The sequence below is a fragment of the Amblyraja radiata genome, chromosome 3 (assembly GCF_010909765.2).
Source record: "Amblyraja radiata isolate CabotCenter1 chromosome 3, sAmbRad1.1.pri, whole genome shotgun sequence".
Taxonomy (NCBI): domain Eukaryota; kingdom Metazoa; phylum Chordata; class Chondrichthyes; order Rajiformes; family Rajidae; genus Amblyraja; species Amblyraja radiata.
Window position 1 is genome coordinate 23,101,259 of NC_045958.1, and position 16,210 is coordinate 23,117,468.

The following is a 16,210-nucleotide window of genomic DNA, read 5'->3' on the forward strand; positions in this document are numbered from 1 at the left end:
TGTTCTGGGACAAATCTAGTGGCTGTTTGAAGTTAATTGTTTGGAAGATAGTTTGCTGCTGATTTAGACTATTTACTGGAACAACCAGAACAAAGGTGATGGAGGTTCTGGTGGAAAGCAGGCAAGGAACTGAAAGGGAGGGAGTGAGCTGAACATGATTGTTGAATTGATCACTTCTCCTTTTTCTATTTTGTACCCGATTCAATTTCCTGGATCAAGTTAACCTTTTGCCAGCTGTCTGTTACAGTATATAATGTTTAGACAACAATTATCTGAACACAACCAACCCAATGTCTAAAATAAACTGCAGATGCTGCAGGTAAGCCATGCACTAACCTGAATGGTGGTAGGTTTTGCCTGATAATCACTTTTACCCATTTCCTTCAAATCACTGTTTATGAATTTAAATTTAACAATAGAGAATTAGAAAATTACATTCACTAAATCTTGCAATTTGCAGGGTAATGCCTGAAAATGAACTAGAGTTCATGTTTGAAGTCAAGGATCCTTTGTCAGAATTGGGAACAAGAGAAAACAAGTTAAGGGCCTGTCCCACTTACGTGTCTTTGGCACGCAAATTACGCGACCTCGTGCTCACATTGAGGCGCACGGGCATCGTATGGCCGGAGCGGGACTGGTCCCACTGAGAAGCGCGGAGGGGTATGTAGTTGTGCACGACATCGCGCGTGTCTCCGAAATTTTTGTAGAGAACTAAAACTTCGCGCACCAATGGCCTGTCACGTAACTAACGGCCAAAGTGGGACAGGCTCAAGACCCTGGCGCGGCGCGACGCAACGTCTCACCTCCAACAGCAGTAGAAGCAGGCAAACGATCGCCGAGCTCGGTCTGGGGTTCACGGCCGTTGCGGTCCGGATCCGCCCCCACTTCTACTCCCAGAGCAGGGCCAAGAAAATTGAAGGTAGACACAAAATGCTGGAGCAAGTCAGCGGGACCGGCAGCATGTCTGGAAAGAAGCAATGGATGATGTTTCGGGTCGAGACCCTTCTTTTCAGACTGAAGAACAGTCTCGACACAAAACATCATCCATTGCTTCTCTGCAGAGATGCTGCCAGTCCCGCTGAGTTACTCCAGCTTTGTGTCCATCTTCAAATGACGTCACACGCTCCAGACGGCTATGCATACGCATGAAATCGCGCGCGACCTTCGCAGGACCATCGCGTAATTTGCGTGCCAAGGACACGTAAGTGGGACAGGCCCTTTAGTTTTAAGTTGCAATGAGACTGGAGGGGAGGAGGGGGGAGGTGTATGGATATGACAAAGGGAATATTTGTTATAAGATGATGCCAGGAATTCTGTGTGGATAAATTGGGGCATCACATTAGCACAACAGTAGAGTTGCTGTCTTAGCACCAGAGACCCGGGTTTGATCCTGACAATGGGTGCCATCTGTACAGTTTGTACGTTCTCCCCGTGACCATGCGGGTTTTTCTGGGTGCTCCGGTTTCCTTCCACACTCCAATGATGTACAGGTTAGTAGGTTAATTTGCTTCGGTAAGTTGTAAAAATTGTCACTAGTGCGTGTGGGTTGGTGTATCGTGTGATTACTGTTTGGTGCGTGTGGGTTGGTGTATAGGATGATTGCTGTTTGATGCGGACTTGGTGGGCTGAAACACCTGTTTCCATGCTGTATCTCTGAACTCTGAATTGATGAAATCATCTGACTGAAAGTTTAAGGGCCTGTCCCACTTGGGTGAGCTAATTGGCGAGTTCTGGCGAGTTCTGGCGAGTTTGCCCTCAACATACTCGCAGCATGGTCGTCACGAAGTCGTAGGAGGTCTTCATAACTCTCCTTCATGCTCGAGAGTGGTTTGAGCATACTCGAGGCCTCAGCTAGGTCGCCGCTTTTTTTCAATATGACAAAAAATGCCCGCAAGTAAAAAAATGTCGCCATGGAAAAAATCGATACTTTTCTTACTCATATGCTTAGTCGTACTAGGTCATAGTTGGTCGCCATGTTACTCGTAGTTAGTCGTAGATGGTATTCGTAGATGGTCTTCATCATAGAGGGGAGGTCAAAAGAGATCGAAGGAGGTCATCTTCACTCTCCTCTATTCGGTGTCCAATTTTCCTGAAGTTAGTCGTAGCTAGTCTTAGCTAGTCGTAGCTTGTCTTAAACGTGGTCGAAGGAGGTCTTCTACATTGTTGAAGGAAGTCTTCAACGTGTCATTAAAAAAAAAACTCATCTATACTCGCCAATTACGTCGCCCAAGTGGGACAGACCCTTTAATGAGGACAGTTAGAAAGAGTTAATACAAACAAAGAATTTTAAGACCAGTGCAATAAGGAAGTTGGAGTTTTTTCTATTTACCTGTCCTCATTTATCTTATCAACCAGATTTCATCCACATCTTATCAGCATGGAAGCCATGACGTTCACCTTTTATAGATATTCTTTGTTTTATTCAACCCTTCTCTATCCTCTCTGCAATTAAAATGAACGGTTTCTCTCTTTTTCAGTTCTGACAAAGGGTTTTTGTCCAAAAATGTTAATTATTTTTCTGCAACCACAGGCCTTGCCTGACCTGCTAAATGTTTTCTGGATTTTATGTTTTTATTCCAAATCCAAATATGTTCAGTGCAAACCTAATTTACAAAAGGGACCCAAGCAGACTTTGGCACCCTTCACATGAACGTATGGTGCTTTTCAACCATGTCTTTTTGTGCATTTACCAAGATATTAGTAAACCAGATGTTCAATTTGGCATGTGCCAATCAACTGCATTGTTTTTGTGAGGTGTCATTTAGTTTAGTTTAGAGATACAGCACGGAAACAGACCCTTCGGCCCACCGAATCTGCGCTGACCAGCGATCCCCACACATTAACACAATCCTACACACACTAGGGACAAATTACAATTATATCAAACCAATTAACGGACAAACCTGTACGTCTTTTGGAATGTGGGAGAAAACCTGAGCACCTGGAGAAAATCCAGAGGTCACGGGGAGAACGTACCAACTTCCTAGACAAGTACCCGTAATCAGGAACAAACCCAGATTTCTGACGCTGTAATGCAGCAACTCTGTGTCACCATGCCGCCCTTTTATGACATGACCTTTTTACTGTAACTGACTTATTCAGTCTTTTTATTTTAGATGTTGTAGCACTACCTCAGTTTGAATCGGGTGCAATGGAAAATTGGGGCCTGCTGACTTTCAGAAAGGATGCGCTGCTTCATCACCCGAATGGATCGATTGAAGATCTGCATGGAATATCGAATATTATTGCACATGAGCTGGCACACCAGGCATGTTTACATAATCTTTTCACAACTTAGCTACTGCACTTATTTCTGTTAGGAATTTGGGATAATGCGCTGCTTCATATGTTGTGGTTTGATCATTTTAAGTTGTAATTTGAATGAAACCATTCCGATGATTAAACATGGGTTTGAAGAAACTGCCTTATGTACACAAGTTTGTACGATGGTCTTTCACAAAACTCTTGCATTGAGTTGTTTGGGATTGTTAAGGGCCTGTCCCACTTAGGCAACTTTTTAGGCGAGTGTAGGAGACTGCACTCGCTACATGGTCGCCACATGTTCGCTGGTGGTCTCTGGTGAGTCTCCTTCATGGTCGCAAGGAGTTCCCCCATGTTGAAAAAATGTCTGCGATTAAAAACTGGTCGCCAGGGAGAAAATCGATAATCCTGTAGTCGTAGGTGCAGTTGGAGTGGGGTTGCCATGTAGTTATGGGTAGTCGAGGTAGTCGTAGGTAGTTTTAGTTAATCGCCTTTGCTGACCGGATATTTTCATTGGCTCATTGGGGGAAATGAAGGATAACGAAGGATAACCGACCGGTAATGTTAAATGTCCGCCAAACTTCACAGCTGTGTACCTCTGGCTTATTAAATTATGTCTGGCTTCTTAAAAGTGTCTCCACTCCTTCTCCCCCATCCCCCCCCCCCTCTACCCTCCCCACCTCCCCCCTCTTTTAAAGGGCTTACTGTACACTGTGCTAGCCGTCTTAAATTTCCTGTTCTTCGCGGTGTGTCAGTATCACCTTGGCTTTGCATCGTGTGAATTTCAGACTGCGCCCCCCCCCCCCCCCCCCCCCCACTTTCCCTGGCCCCTGCCTTTGCGATGTGTTTGTGTGTGTGTGTGTATGTGTTCCACTCTGACAGTCGCCGTTCCAGTTCCTGGTTTTTCAGGCGAGTGCCGCAAACTTGAGAGTTGCCAGCAGTCCGCTCAAAAATCGCCGAAGTGGGGCAGGCCCTTTATGTTGTGCAAACACTGAACTGGTTCTTAAGCTCCTCCACTGCTGAATGATGCTTTTACTGATGTTTTACTGTTGTTTGTCACTGAGCTTTTGTTTAATTTCCAAAATTAAAAATGTTATTCAGAATAAAAAATATATACAAAACAAGAACTGTGCATAAAACACGTCCGACATTCTCAGTGCCCATACATACATTCATTAGCATTGTATTTGGGAGTTTTCACAGAACTACCAGGCACCCTTGCTACTCATGTGGCCCCCTGGGGTGATATACCTTCCCTCGTTTGTGGGTATCTCCACCAGACTCTGCCCCACAACATGCAGCTGCAGAAGGACCCTAGACTGTGGTCCTCCTCGACTAAGCCTTACTTACCTTGTAAGTGCTGAACAACAAGGAGCCAAGGTGGGTGTATTGACAAACAGTGGTGGGGTATGGTGAATAAAATCATGAGGAGCATCGATAAGGTGAAAAGACACAGTCTCTGCTAAAGCTCGAGGGTGCATGCAAGGTAAATGATGAGAGATTTAAAAGAGACCTGAGGGGCAACGTTTACACTCAGAGGGTGGAGGGAACAAACTGCTAGAGGGGGTTGGAGAGGCTTGGCTTCAGCAAGTGGTGCAATGCCACATAGTGCCAGGGACCTGAGTTTGATCCTGATATTGGATGCTGTATGTGTGGAGTTTACTAGGTCATCCTCTGACTGCGTAAGTTTCCTCTGGGTGCTCTAATTTGCCGCAGTCTAATTGGTCGTCGTAAAGAGATATTGCCCCAAATGTGTATTGACTAGAAAGTGCGATAACTCTGAACTTGTGTGAATTAGAGATCGATGGTGAACAAAGCCAGGGTGGGATGAAGGGTCCATTTCAAACTATTTTTGTTGACCTGGTTATGCTAAAACACATTAAAGTATTTATTTTAAATATTTTCCTTTCTTTCAAGTGGTTCGGAAACCTGGTTACTATGTACTGGTGGAATGATCTGTGGCTCAATGAAGGACTTGCAAGATACTTTGAATTCATGGGTGCTTCTGTTGTGTTCCCATCAGCAGCAAACGTAAGCAAATCCATTGTTTCTAATAAAGTAATCAAAGTTAGGCTATTGCAGTATTTTCGGTTTTATTTCAGATTTCCAGCATTTGCAGTGTTTTGCGTCTGTCCAGTGGAGATTTGATGCATAATAAGGTTAGTTGTACATGCAAGGTTTGAAAAGTTGATAGGAGAAGCCCAACTTTGTCAAGTAATTTGTAGTATTTTATAAAAATTTAGTAATCTAGTAATGTTTTAGTAGCATTGCAAAGGTTTCAATTTGATGGAATGGAGGGAGATGGCTTTAGTAGTGGAGCGAATGCAGGAAGGGAATAAAAGCTTCCAGATTCCTTGCTGCAACTCACTTCAGATGGCAGAGAAGGACATTGATGAAATCAAGAGGAAAAACTGAAGGAACTTTTATTTCATCCAAATCTTGAAATCAGCAAGGCAGCTTGAGAGAAAGCCAATGGATTTTGGATTGTTAGAGTGTGCGGCAAGTGAAAATGGCAGCCTGATTTCAGATTTTGTCATCTTTGGAGGAAAAGTCTATGTGAAGGAGAAACAGCCAAGGGTTTGCTCTCCAAGAGTCCACCCAAGGCAATTAAACATGAAGAGGAGCAGAGCATGGTCCCAGAGTGTGCCAAACATTCTTAGCCATGATTTGAACTTTCCATTGATTAACGTTAATGAGCAGAAAATTGTAGCTTGCGATTGGGCAGCACAGTGGCGCATCACATAGAGCTGATGCCTTACAGCGCTGGAGACACAGGTTCGATTTTGACCTTGGGTGCTGTCTGTGTGGAGTTGGCACATTCTCCCTCTGATCACATGGTGCTCTAGTTCATCCCCCATCCCAAAGACTGGCGGCTTTTTAGACTAATTGGCCTCTGTATAATTGCTTCTGTTGTGTAGGGAGAGAATAAGAAAGTGGAATAACAGAATTAGTATGAACAGGTGATCAATGGTCAGTGTGGACTCAGTGGGCCAAAGGCCCTTTTTCCTTGCTGTACCTCAAAACTAAACTAAATGAACGTGCAAATGATATAATAGTGGCCAGAGGATCTGGGGTGACAGAGGAATTGAAGGTAATCCGCATTAGGCAGGAAATGGTGTTGGATAGACTGATGGGACTGAAGGTTGATAAATCCCCAGGGCCTGATGGTCTGTATCCCAGGGTACTTAAGGAAGTGGCTCTAGAAATCGTGGATGCATTGGTGATAATTTTCCAATGTTCTATAGACTCAGGATCAGTTCCTGTGGATTGGAGGGTAGCTAATGTTAACCCACTTTTTAAGAAAGGCGGGAGAGAGAAAACGGGGAATTATAGACCAGTTAGCCTGACATCAGTGGTGGGGAAGATAATAATAATAATAATAAATTTTATATTTAATGGGCGCCTTTCATACAAAATCTCAAGGACACCTTACATAGTAATCGGAATAAAAACATATAATCGGAGTAAAACAAGTAATTAAAGACATCACAATGACACAAATTAAAAACAGAATTCAATCCAAAAACAGAAAATCAGAAACACAGTGTGAAGAGAGAGCAGCGGCAACCAAATCATGCCAGCGTCCACTCTCTCTTCACGGCAGCCATCTTGGACACAGACCTACAAGACTACAGTTAGACAAAAAAAAATCATCCCCCCACAGTGGATAGCACTGTGGAGGAAGGCACAATGTCCAGTCCCCACCCCATGTTCACCCCAAAGTCAGGCCTATTGGGGCCACCGCAGTTGCCTCTACGGAGGCCCGATGTCCCTGGCCGTTCTCACCGGGTGGTCTTGCCCCGGCGTCGGGAGAGTCCTTTCGGCGGCTGGGCCACTTGGAACGGCCGCTTCTTGGTTGGAGCCCGCGGCTGCCGAAGCCGACAAGGCCGCGCCGGTTTGGCGCTCCTAGGCTCCAGATGAAAAAGTCGGCGCCCCGCTCTCCTCACTGCCGCCTTGCCGCCTCTACGCACGCCGTCTCTCCGCACGCCGCCTCTCCGCTCCGCAAACCCGCAGCCCGGAGATGTTGCTTACGGCGGTCCAGCTCGCCAGAGCTCCAGCGCGGCGACCCAGGCAAGGCATCGCCCGCTCCGCTCCGCTCCAGCGCTCCAATGCAGTGCCGCCACGCAGGCCGAGGTGCTGGGTGGTTCCCGCCAAGAAACGGCGCTCCAAGCCCGCTGGTAGGCCACGACGACGGGTCGACGGGCAGCCCGGAAAAAAGGCTGCCACACCGACCAGGTAGGGACCTATAAATAAAGTAACACCTACCCCCCCACATTAAAAGACCATATCCCCTACAAACAATAAAACAGGACTCACTAAAAACTAAAAAAAAAACGAATTTAAGACGGACGGCTGCTGCTAGCAGCCGTTCACCAAGATGGCTCCTCCTCCTCTGACTTTTATGATGCTGGAGTCAATTATAAAAGATGAGATAGCCACACATTTGGATAGCAGTAACAGGACCGGTCCGAGTCAGCTTGGATTTACAAAGGGGAAATCATGCTTGACTAATCTTCTGGAATTTTTTGAAAATGTAACTCGGAAAATGGACAAGGGAGAGCCAGTGGATGTAGTGTACCTGGACTTTCTGAAAGCATTTAATAAGGTCCCACATAGGAGCAAATTTAGGGCAAATTTCGGGCACATGGTATTGGGGGTAGAGTGCTGACATGGATAGAGAAGTGGTTGGCAGACAGGAAAGAAAGAGTAAGGATTAACGGGTCCCTTTCAAAATGGCAGGCAGTGACTAGTGGGGTACCGCAAGGTGCTGGGATCGCAGCTATTTACAATATACATCAATGATTTGGATGAAGCGATTCAAAGTAACGTTAGCAAATTTGCAGATGACTCAAAGTTGGGTGGCAGTGTGAACTGTGAGGAGGATGCTATGAAAATGCAGGGTGATTTGGACAGGTTGGGGGAGTGGGCAGATGCATGACAGATGAAGTTTAATGCAGATAAATGTGATGTTATCCACTTTGGTTGCAAAAACAGGAAGGCAGATTACTATCTAAATGGCTAAATGGCGTCAAGTTGGGAAAAGGGGAAGTACAACGGGATCTGGGGGTCCTTTTACATCAGTCTATGAAAGTAAGCATGCAGGTACAGAAGGCAGTGAAGAAAGCGAATGACATGTTGGCCTTTATAACAAGAGGAATCGAATATAGGAGCAAAGAGGTCATTCTGCAGTTGTACAGGGCCCTAGTGAGACCACACCTGGAGCATTGTGTGCAGTGTGTGCAGTTTTGGTCCCCAAAAGGACATTTTTGCTATTGAGGGAGCGCAGCGTAGGTTTACAAGGTTAATATCCGGGATGGCGGCACTGTCATTTGCTGAGAGAATGGAGCAGCTGGGCTTGTACACTCTGGAATTTAGAAGGATGAGAGGATATCTTATTGAAACATATAAGATTGTTAAGGGCTTGGGCACACTAGAGGCAGGAAACATGTTCCCGATGTAGGGGGAGTCCAGAACTAGGGGTCACAGGTTAAGAACAAGGAGTAGCCATTTAGAACGGAGACGAGGAAACATTTTTTCTCACAGAGAGTAGTGAGTCTGTGCAATTCTCTGCCTCAGAGGGCGGTGAAGGCAGGTTCTCTGGATGCTTTCAAGAGAGAGCTAGATAGGGATCTTAAAAATTGCAGAGTCAGGGGATATGGGGAGAAGGCAGGAACGGGGTACTGATTGGGGATGATCAGCCATGATCACATTGAATGGCAGTGCTGGCTCGAAGGGCCAAATGGCCTACTCCTGCACCTATTGTCTATTGTCTATTAAATAAATACTCAATTTTGTGCTTTACAATTCTAGCATGTACCAGGCATGGTTATGTAACAATGATTATGTGACTTATGTCTATGATAAATCATAGAATAATTAAATCAGGATAAGAGTGGTGGAATTGGAAGCAAACTCACTGTAACAGAAACTCATTTAATACAAAGGAAATTAATGGTCTAAGATGGGATTTGTGGTTATTGGGGAAGATGAGTTAACATTCCTTCCTCGGAAGTGTGTTACAATTGGCTTGTTTTTCTACACTTGGAGAAGCCATTAAGTGCCTGTTCCAAAACTGTGATATTAGAAAAGAAATGATAAGAAGTATTTCAGGAGAAAGGGAAAGTACAGCATTGTGAGAATCGTTTTAAATGTGCCACATTTGCCATATGCCAAATAACACACTTAAAAATTGGAATTGGGGAAAGACTGGAATACATAGATAAAGGAACGCAGTGATCTACTTGTTGATGTTACTCAAAATACACCAATTCCTGTATTACAGAACATAATATTAACTGAAGATTTTCCTAACTCGCACCCTGTGGCTGAGAAGGAAGAGTGTGTAAGAACACCAGAGGAAATTGACCTAATGTTCAGCGGCGTTACTTACAACAAGGTAAATTTCAATTCAAATGATCAAATCACAACTGGATTTCAGCTTGTTTATGAGTCTTCGAAGAAATCCAAATGTATGGAGGTACAGTTACATTTTTATAATCCAATGAGAATTAATTTTCCGAGGAGTTTCCTATGTGGCTATTTGTTGAGTAAAGGATGAAAACCGATTAGTTTGTGAGAAGTGTTTAAGGTAGACAAAAATGCTGGAGAAACTCAGCAGGTGAGGCAGCATCAATGGTGCGAAGGAAATAAGCGACGTTTCGGGTTGAGACACTTCTTCAGACTGATGCACGGGTGGGGGGGGGGGGGTGGTGGGAAGAAGAAGGAAGAGGGGGAGACAGTGGGCTGTGGGAGAGCTGGGGAGGGGAGGGGAAAGAAGGAGAAAGCAGGAACTACCTAAAATTGGAGAAATCAATGTTCATACCGCTGGGGGGTAAACTACTCAAGTGAAATATGAGGCTCTGCTCCTCCAATTTATGGTGGTCCTCTCTCTGGCCATGGAGGAGGCCCAGGACAGAAAGGTCAGATTTGGAATGGGAGGGGGAGTTGAAGTGCTGAGCCACTCGGAGATCAGGATGGTTATTGCGAACCCTGCGAAGCGATCGCTAAGCCTCCGCTTGGTCTCACCGATGTAGAGCAGCTGACATGTAGAGCAGCAGTTGCAATAGATGAGGTTGGAGGAGGTGCATTTGAACATCTGCCGGACCTGGAAAGGCTGCTTTGCGCCTTGGATGGAGTCAAGGAGGGAGGTAAAGCGACAAGTGCACCATTTCCTGCGGTTGCAAGGGAAAGTTCCAGGAGAGGGGGTGGTTTGGGTGGGAAGGGACACACTGGCCAGGGAGTCACGGAGGGAGCGGTCTCTGCGGAAAGCCAACAGGGGAGGAGATGGGAAGATGTGGCCAGTGGTGGGATCCCGTTGGAGGTGGCAAAAATGTCGGACGATTATTTGTTGTATGTGACTGCTGATAGGGTGGAAGGTGAGAACAAGGGGGACTGTGACCTTGTTACGAGTGTGGGGATGGGGAGTGAGAGCAGAGTTATGGGGTATAGAGACAACATAATCAAGTGCCACTCACACCCCAGTCATCCTCTCTTCTCACCTCTCCAGTGGGCAGAAGATACAAAAGCTTGAAAGCATTGACCATTAGATTCAAGATTTAAGAATGTGGTTGTAATTGTAACTATACTGTAACTGCAGCTGCAACACTATATTCTGCATTCTGTTGTCCTCGTGTATGTTTTGATTGCACTCATGTTTAGTATAAATTTAAAAACAAGGAATTGCAGATGCTGGTTTTCTGAAAAAGGATCGTGATCTGAAACATCACCTCTCCATGTTCTCCAGACATGCTGCCTGATCCATTGAGCAACTCCAGCACTTTTGGTATAATTTACCTACAAAGTGAAGATTTTCACTGTATTTCGGTACGCGTGTAAATAATAAACCAACACTTTCCAGAGAGATGGACAGAAAAAAATAACTCACAAACAACAGTGAGATAAACTATTTCACACATTTATGCACAGATGAACTCTTAAAGGGCTTTCTCATTGTGCGACCTGATGCAAGACCTAACAAGATTTAACATCGTGGGAACCTTCTGCGATAGCAGTACGGCATTCGTGGACCACCGAGGACCTCCGTGGCGCTAACGGCAGGTAGTCGTGTGACTTGGTAAGGTCGGGAGAAAATTCAAACATTTTTGAATTTCTCCAAGAGTGTCTTGAGCAGCGTTGCAACATTGTATGGACGCAGATGCCAGTGCGATATCCGTGCGATATCCGTAATGACACTTGCGAATACCGTGGGAACTCCTGCGAACGGTAAACCCGGAAGCTGGACAGAAGGGACATAAGGTGAGTAAAAGAGGTGGTCTCAATATCGCCAATGGACCATGTGTCCATCGAGGACGTCCCACCTAATTGTCATTGTTTGAGAATCTTTTTCATAGTAAGACTTGCAGAGATGCCTCTCAGAAAATCGCAAAGAAAGGGGTCAAAGAAAGTCGGAAAGTTTTTAGCCATGCAGGTAAATGAGGAGGAAACTCAGCAAGAGAGACAGGTGGAGAGGCAAGAGGAGATGCCAGAGATACCACTGCCTGTGGGCTCCTTGGAGCAGGGAGAGGGTGATCAAGGTGGATTTGAGATTGCCTCCCCAGTAGCTGTTGCCTCCACAATATTCTCAGCAGACGAGAACATAAAGGTTAGATGGCAGAAGGTAAAGCCATATAACTTCAACAGGGAACAAGAGGGGGAACTGGTGGAGTGGTACCAATTCAATGAGATTCTCTATGACAAATCCAGAGAGGATTATAGAAATAGGGAGAGAAAGCGCAACCTGCTGGAGACGAAGGCTGCTGAGTATCCCCGGTGCTCATGTGAGTAACTATAACAATATATTAGTTTATGTACAGGAGAACAATTTAATGTTATCCATGATTTTAAAACATACAATGCTACAGATGTAAAAGTGCTGTTTTTGCAGTCACCTTTAATTTATCTTATAAGTCTGTCTGTTCCCTGCAGCTGCAATGTAAAAGTAGTGGCAGACAGCTTTTACACCCTCTTCGTTTGAAGTGGGAATCATATCTCTTTTAGAGCCATAAAATAAATTATGCATGAGGTCCCAAATTATTCTTTAACTCATTAAAGAGCTCGGGTGAAATTCTGACAAAGTTTTTGAATGCACTTTTATCCTCTTCGCACAGCACATTAAGCAGTTGCTCATATTGTCCTAATTGAGGTCTCCGTTGAAACATGGGCTTAACCCAGTGAGACTTCCTCTTAATTATCTTTTTAATTAATCTCACCCTTCTGCCTTCACGCAAGCGTTTTCGATGCACATGTTGCGCTAATGCATACAGCACGTCAATGAAAATAACAACCAGCCTGTACTCGAACCAACTTTGTATAGGCATGTCTGCAAATGAGACAATTCTACGAACGGAGGATATTTATATAGCGTGTGAAAAAAAAGTGACATCATTTGTGCCACGTGATTAACTACACTACAGTCCACGATGTTCATTCACGATTAACGGGAAAGATCGGGAGACGGACAAGTCAGTCGCACAAATGACAGAATTGCCGAGTACCGTGGGAACTCTTTATCGTGGGAACACTTTATCGTGCGGAACTCGTGCTGGACCACGACCACTTCACTCGGGTGACATCTTGCTTCAGGTCGCACCGTGAGAACTCGCCATTAAGGTTTTGTGTTTACCTTGTGTTCAGTTTGGCTACATTTACTAAAGTGATAAGTAATAAGTGGAGAATAAACTGCGTGGTAAAAGTGTGAGGGAACACATTCAGGCATCACACCCAGCTGATGGTTCTATCTGGCACTGCCAGCTAGCTAATGGTGTTATCTGATACAATAAATTACTGTAATTTTTAAACGAAAGGCTGTTGCCCTCAAAATGAACAGAGATTGCCACAAATCCAATCATATGAAACTCTTCCAATAATAATATGAAGAGAATTTCATGTCATCTTTTGGGAGTAGATTTGAATCATGCACCTTGAGATATCTTTTATTCTGAACATTAATATTTATGCTATGTTTACAGTGAATAAGCCTTCCGTGATCTGATAATGATGTTAAATCATTAGCTGCAGGGACCATCTTTATGATATAATTTAAAAAAATAATAACTATAATATCAACAAGAAGGGGGAGTTGAAGTGCTGAGCCACCGGGAGATCAGGTTGGTTATTGCGAACCGAGCGGAGGTGTTCGGTGAAGCGATCGCCAAACCTACGCTTGGTCTCACCGATGTAGATCATCTGACATCTAGAGCAGCGGACGCAATAGATGAGGTTGGTGGAGGTACAGGTGAACCTCTGTTGCACCTGGAAAGACTGCTTGGGTCCATGAATGGAGTCAGGGGGGGAGGTAAAGCGACAAGTGTAGCATTTCCTGCGGTTGCAAGGGAAAGTGCCCGGAGAGGGGGTGGTCGGGTGGGAAGGGACGAATGGACCAGGGAGTTACGGAGGGAGCGGTCTCTGCGGAAAGTGGACAGGGGCGGAGATGGGAAGATGTGGCGAGTGGTGGGGTCATGTTGGAGGTGGCGAAAATGACGGAGGATTATTTGTTGTACGTGACGGCTGGTGGGGTGGAAGATGAAGACTAGGGGGACTCTGCCCTTGTTATGAATGGGGGGATGGGGAGACAGAGCTGTGTGACAGGGTATGGAAGAGACCCTGGTGAGAGCCTCATCTATGGTAGAAGAGGGGAACCCCTGTTCCTTGAAGAATGAGGACATATCCGATGCCTTGGTGTGGAACACCTCATCCTGGGAGCAGATGCAGCGTAGATGGGGGAATTGGGAGTAAGGGATGGAGTCCTTACAGGAAGCAGGGTGGGAAGAAGTATAGTCCAGATAGCCATGGGAATCAGTGGGTTTATAATGGATGATGGTCAGAAGTCTATCACCTGCGATGGAGATAGTGAGGGCCAGAAATAGTAAGGAAATGTCGGAAATGGTCCAGGTGTATTTACAATACAATGATGATACAATGATACAATTTATTTGTTGTCATTTGAACCTCATTGAGGTTCAAATGAAATTTGGTTTCTGCAGTCATACACACAAGTAGAAGAACCAAGACACAACACAATTTACACAGCGCAGCTCCTCCTCACTGTGATGGAAGGCAAAGTCTTATTTCTCCCTACACTCCCCATTCTCCTCCCGATGTCAGAGTCAAAGCCTCCAGCGGGCGATGGTAAGTGTCCCGCGGCCATTAAGGCCGCGCCGGGCGATGCAAGGCCGCGCTCCGAGTCTTGGTGTTGGAGCCCCCGGCTGGCGCTAGCAAGTCCCGCGGCCATTTAAAGCCGCGCTGGGCGATCTAAGGCCCCGCTCCAGGTCATTTTCAACCCCGCAACTTGGGCGGGATAAGTCGCCGTTGCGGAAGCCCTGAAAAGCGGTCTCCCACCAGGGACCCGCGGGCTCCCGGTCACCATCCACCAGACCTGCGGCTGGAACCTCCGAATCTCCGGGGTTGGGCCACAGCAGCGCGCCACCACAGCTCCTCCCGTTCCGAACTCGGCCAGCTCCGCAATGGTGAGTGGTCCACAGGCTCCGCGACTGGAACCCCAGGTCGTTCCGGTTGTAGGCCGCTCCACGGTGCTAGGCCCCAAGACAACGGAGACCCGACAGAGAAAAGGTCGGGTTCTCCGTACAGGGAGAAGATTTTAAAAGTTTCCCGACCCCCCCCCCACCCACCCCCCGCCCCCCACACACATACCCAGTTTAAAAAACCCACTATAACTACATTCAAACGAGACAAAAAAAATAAAAAAAGACAGATGGACTGCAGAGGCCGCTGCGACGTGAGTGCCGGATGGAAGTTAGTGGTGAAATGGATGAAGTCAATGAGTTGTGCGGGGGTGCAGGAGGTAGCACCAATGCAGTTGTCGATGTAGCGGAGATAGAGTTCGGGGATGGAGCCCTGGTACGTCTCGAACAGGGATTGTCGACGTACCCTACAAAGAGGCAGGCATAGCTAGTGCCCATGCACATGTCCATAGCTACGCCTTGTATTTGGAGGAAATGGGAGGAGTAAAAAAAAAAGTTATTAAGGGTAAGGACCAGTTCCGCTTGGCAGAGGAAAGTATCAGTAGACGGGGATTGGTTAGTTCTCCGGTCGAGGATGAAACAGAGGGCTTTGAGACCCTCCAGGTGGGGGATGGAGGTGTAGAGTGACTGGATGTCCATGGTGAAGATGAGGGGATGGGGGCCGAGAGAATGGAATTCCTGGAGATGATGGAGAGTGTGTGAGGTGTCTTGAACATAGGTAGGGAGGGATTTAACCAGGGGGGATAGGATGGAGTCAAGGTATGTGGAAATAAGTAAGATAGGGCATGAACAGGCAGAAACAATGGGTCTGTCAGGACAGTCAGGTTTGTGGATTTTGGGGAGAAGATAAAATCGGGCCATGCGGGGCTGGGGAACGATGAGTTTGGAGGCTTGGGGGGGCAGGGAGCCGGAGTTGATGAATTCAGTGATGGTGCTAGAGATAGTGGCCTGGTGCTCGTCAGTGGGGCCATGATCCAAGTAGTAGGAGGTGTCTGAGAGTTGGCGCATGGCCAACTATTTGCATGGGCTAAATATTTACGGACAGTCACGCCACCAGGCAAAAGGTGCAGAAGTTTGAAAACGCACACCACCAGATTCAGGGACAGTTTCTTCCCGGCTGTTAACAGGCAACTGAACAGATCTCTCATCAACTAGAGTGTGGTTCTGATCTCCCATCTACCACTTTGGAGGCCTTGAACTATCTTTAATCAAACTTTATCAAACTTCAATGTTATAACTTGCGCTCAATGTTGTGCCCTTATCCTTTATCCTAGCACTGTGATGGTCTTGATTGGATTCATGTACTGTCTTTTCTATGACTGGATAGCATGCAAATGAAAGTTTTTCACTGTACCACAGTACACGTGACAATTGTAAACTAAACTAAAGATATGTGGACTGATACATGGATAGGAGAGGTTTAGAAGGGTATAGACCAATTGAAGGGAAATGGGACAAGCTCAGATGAA

General features: G+C 46.0%; 1 protein-coding gene across 1 annotated transcript in view; it reads left to right on the forward strand.

Annotated features, from left to right (window-relative positions):
- The window catches only part of LOC116970861 (aminopeptidase Q-like), a 186,213-nt gene that overhangs the window by 109,714 nt on the left and 60,289 nt on the right, over positions 1-16,210 (forward strand). Inside the window, exons 5-7 of the mRNA XM_033017459.1 lie at positions 3,117-3,268; positions 5,179-5,292; positions 9,545-9,658. Of these exons, the coding sequence (XP_032873350.1) occupies positions 3,117-3,268; positions 5,179-5,292; positions 9,545-9,658 (380 nt within the window). The remainder of the gene's footprint in view (positions 1-3,116; positions 3,269-5,178; positions 5,293-9,544; positions 9,659-16,210) is intronic.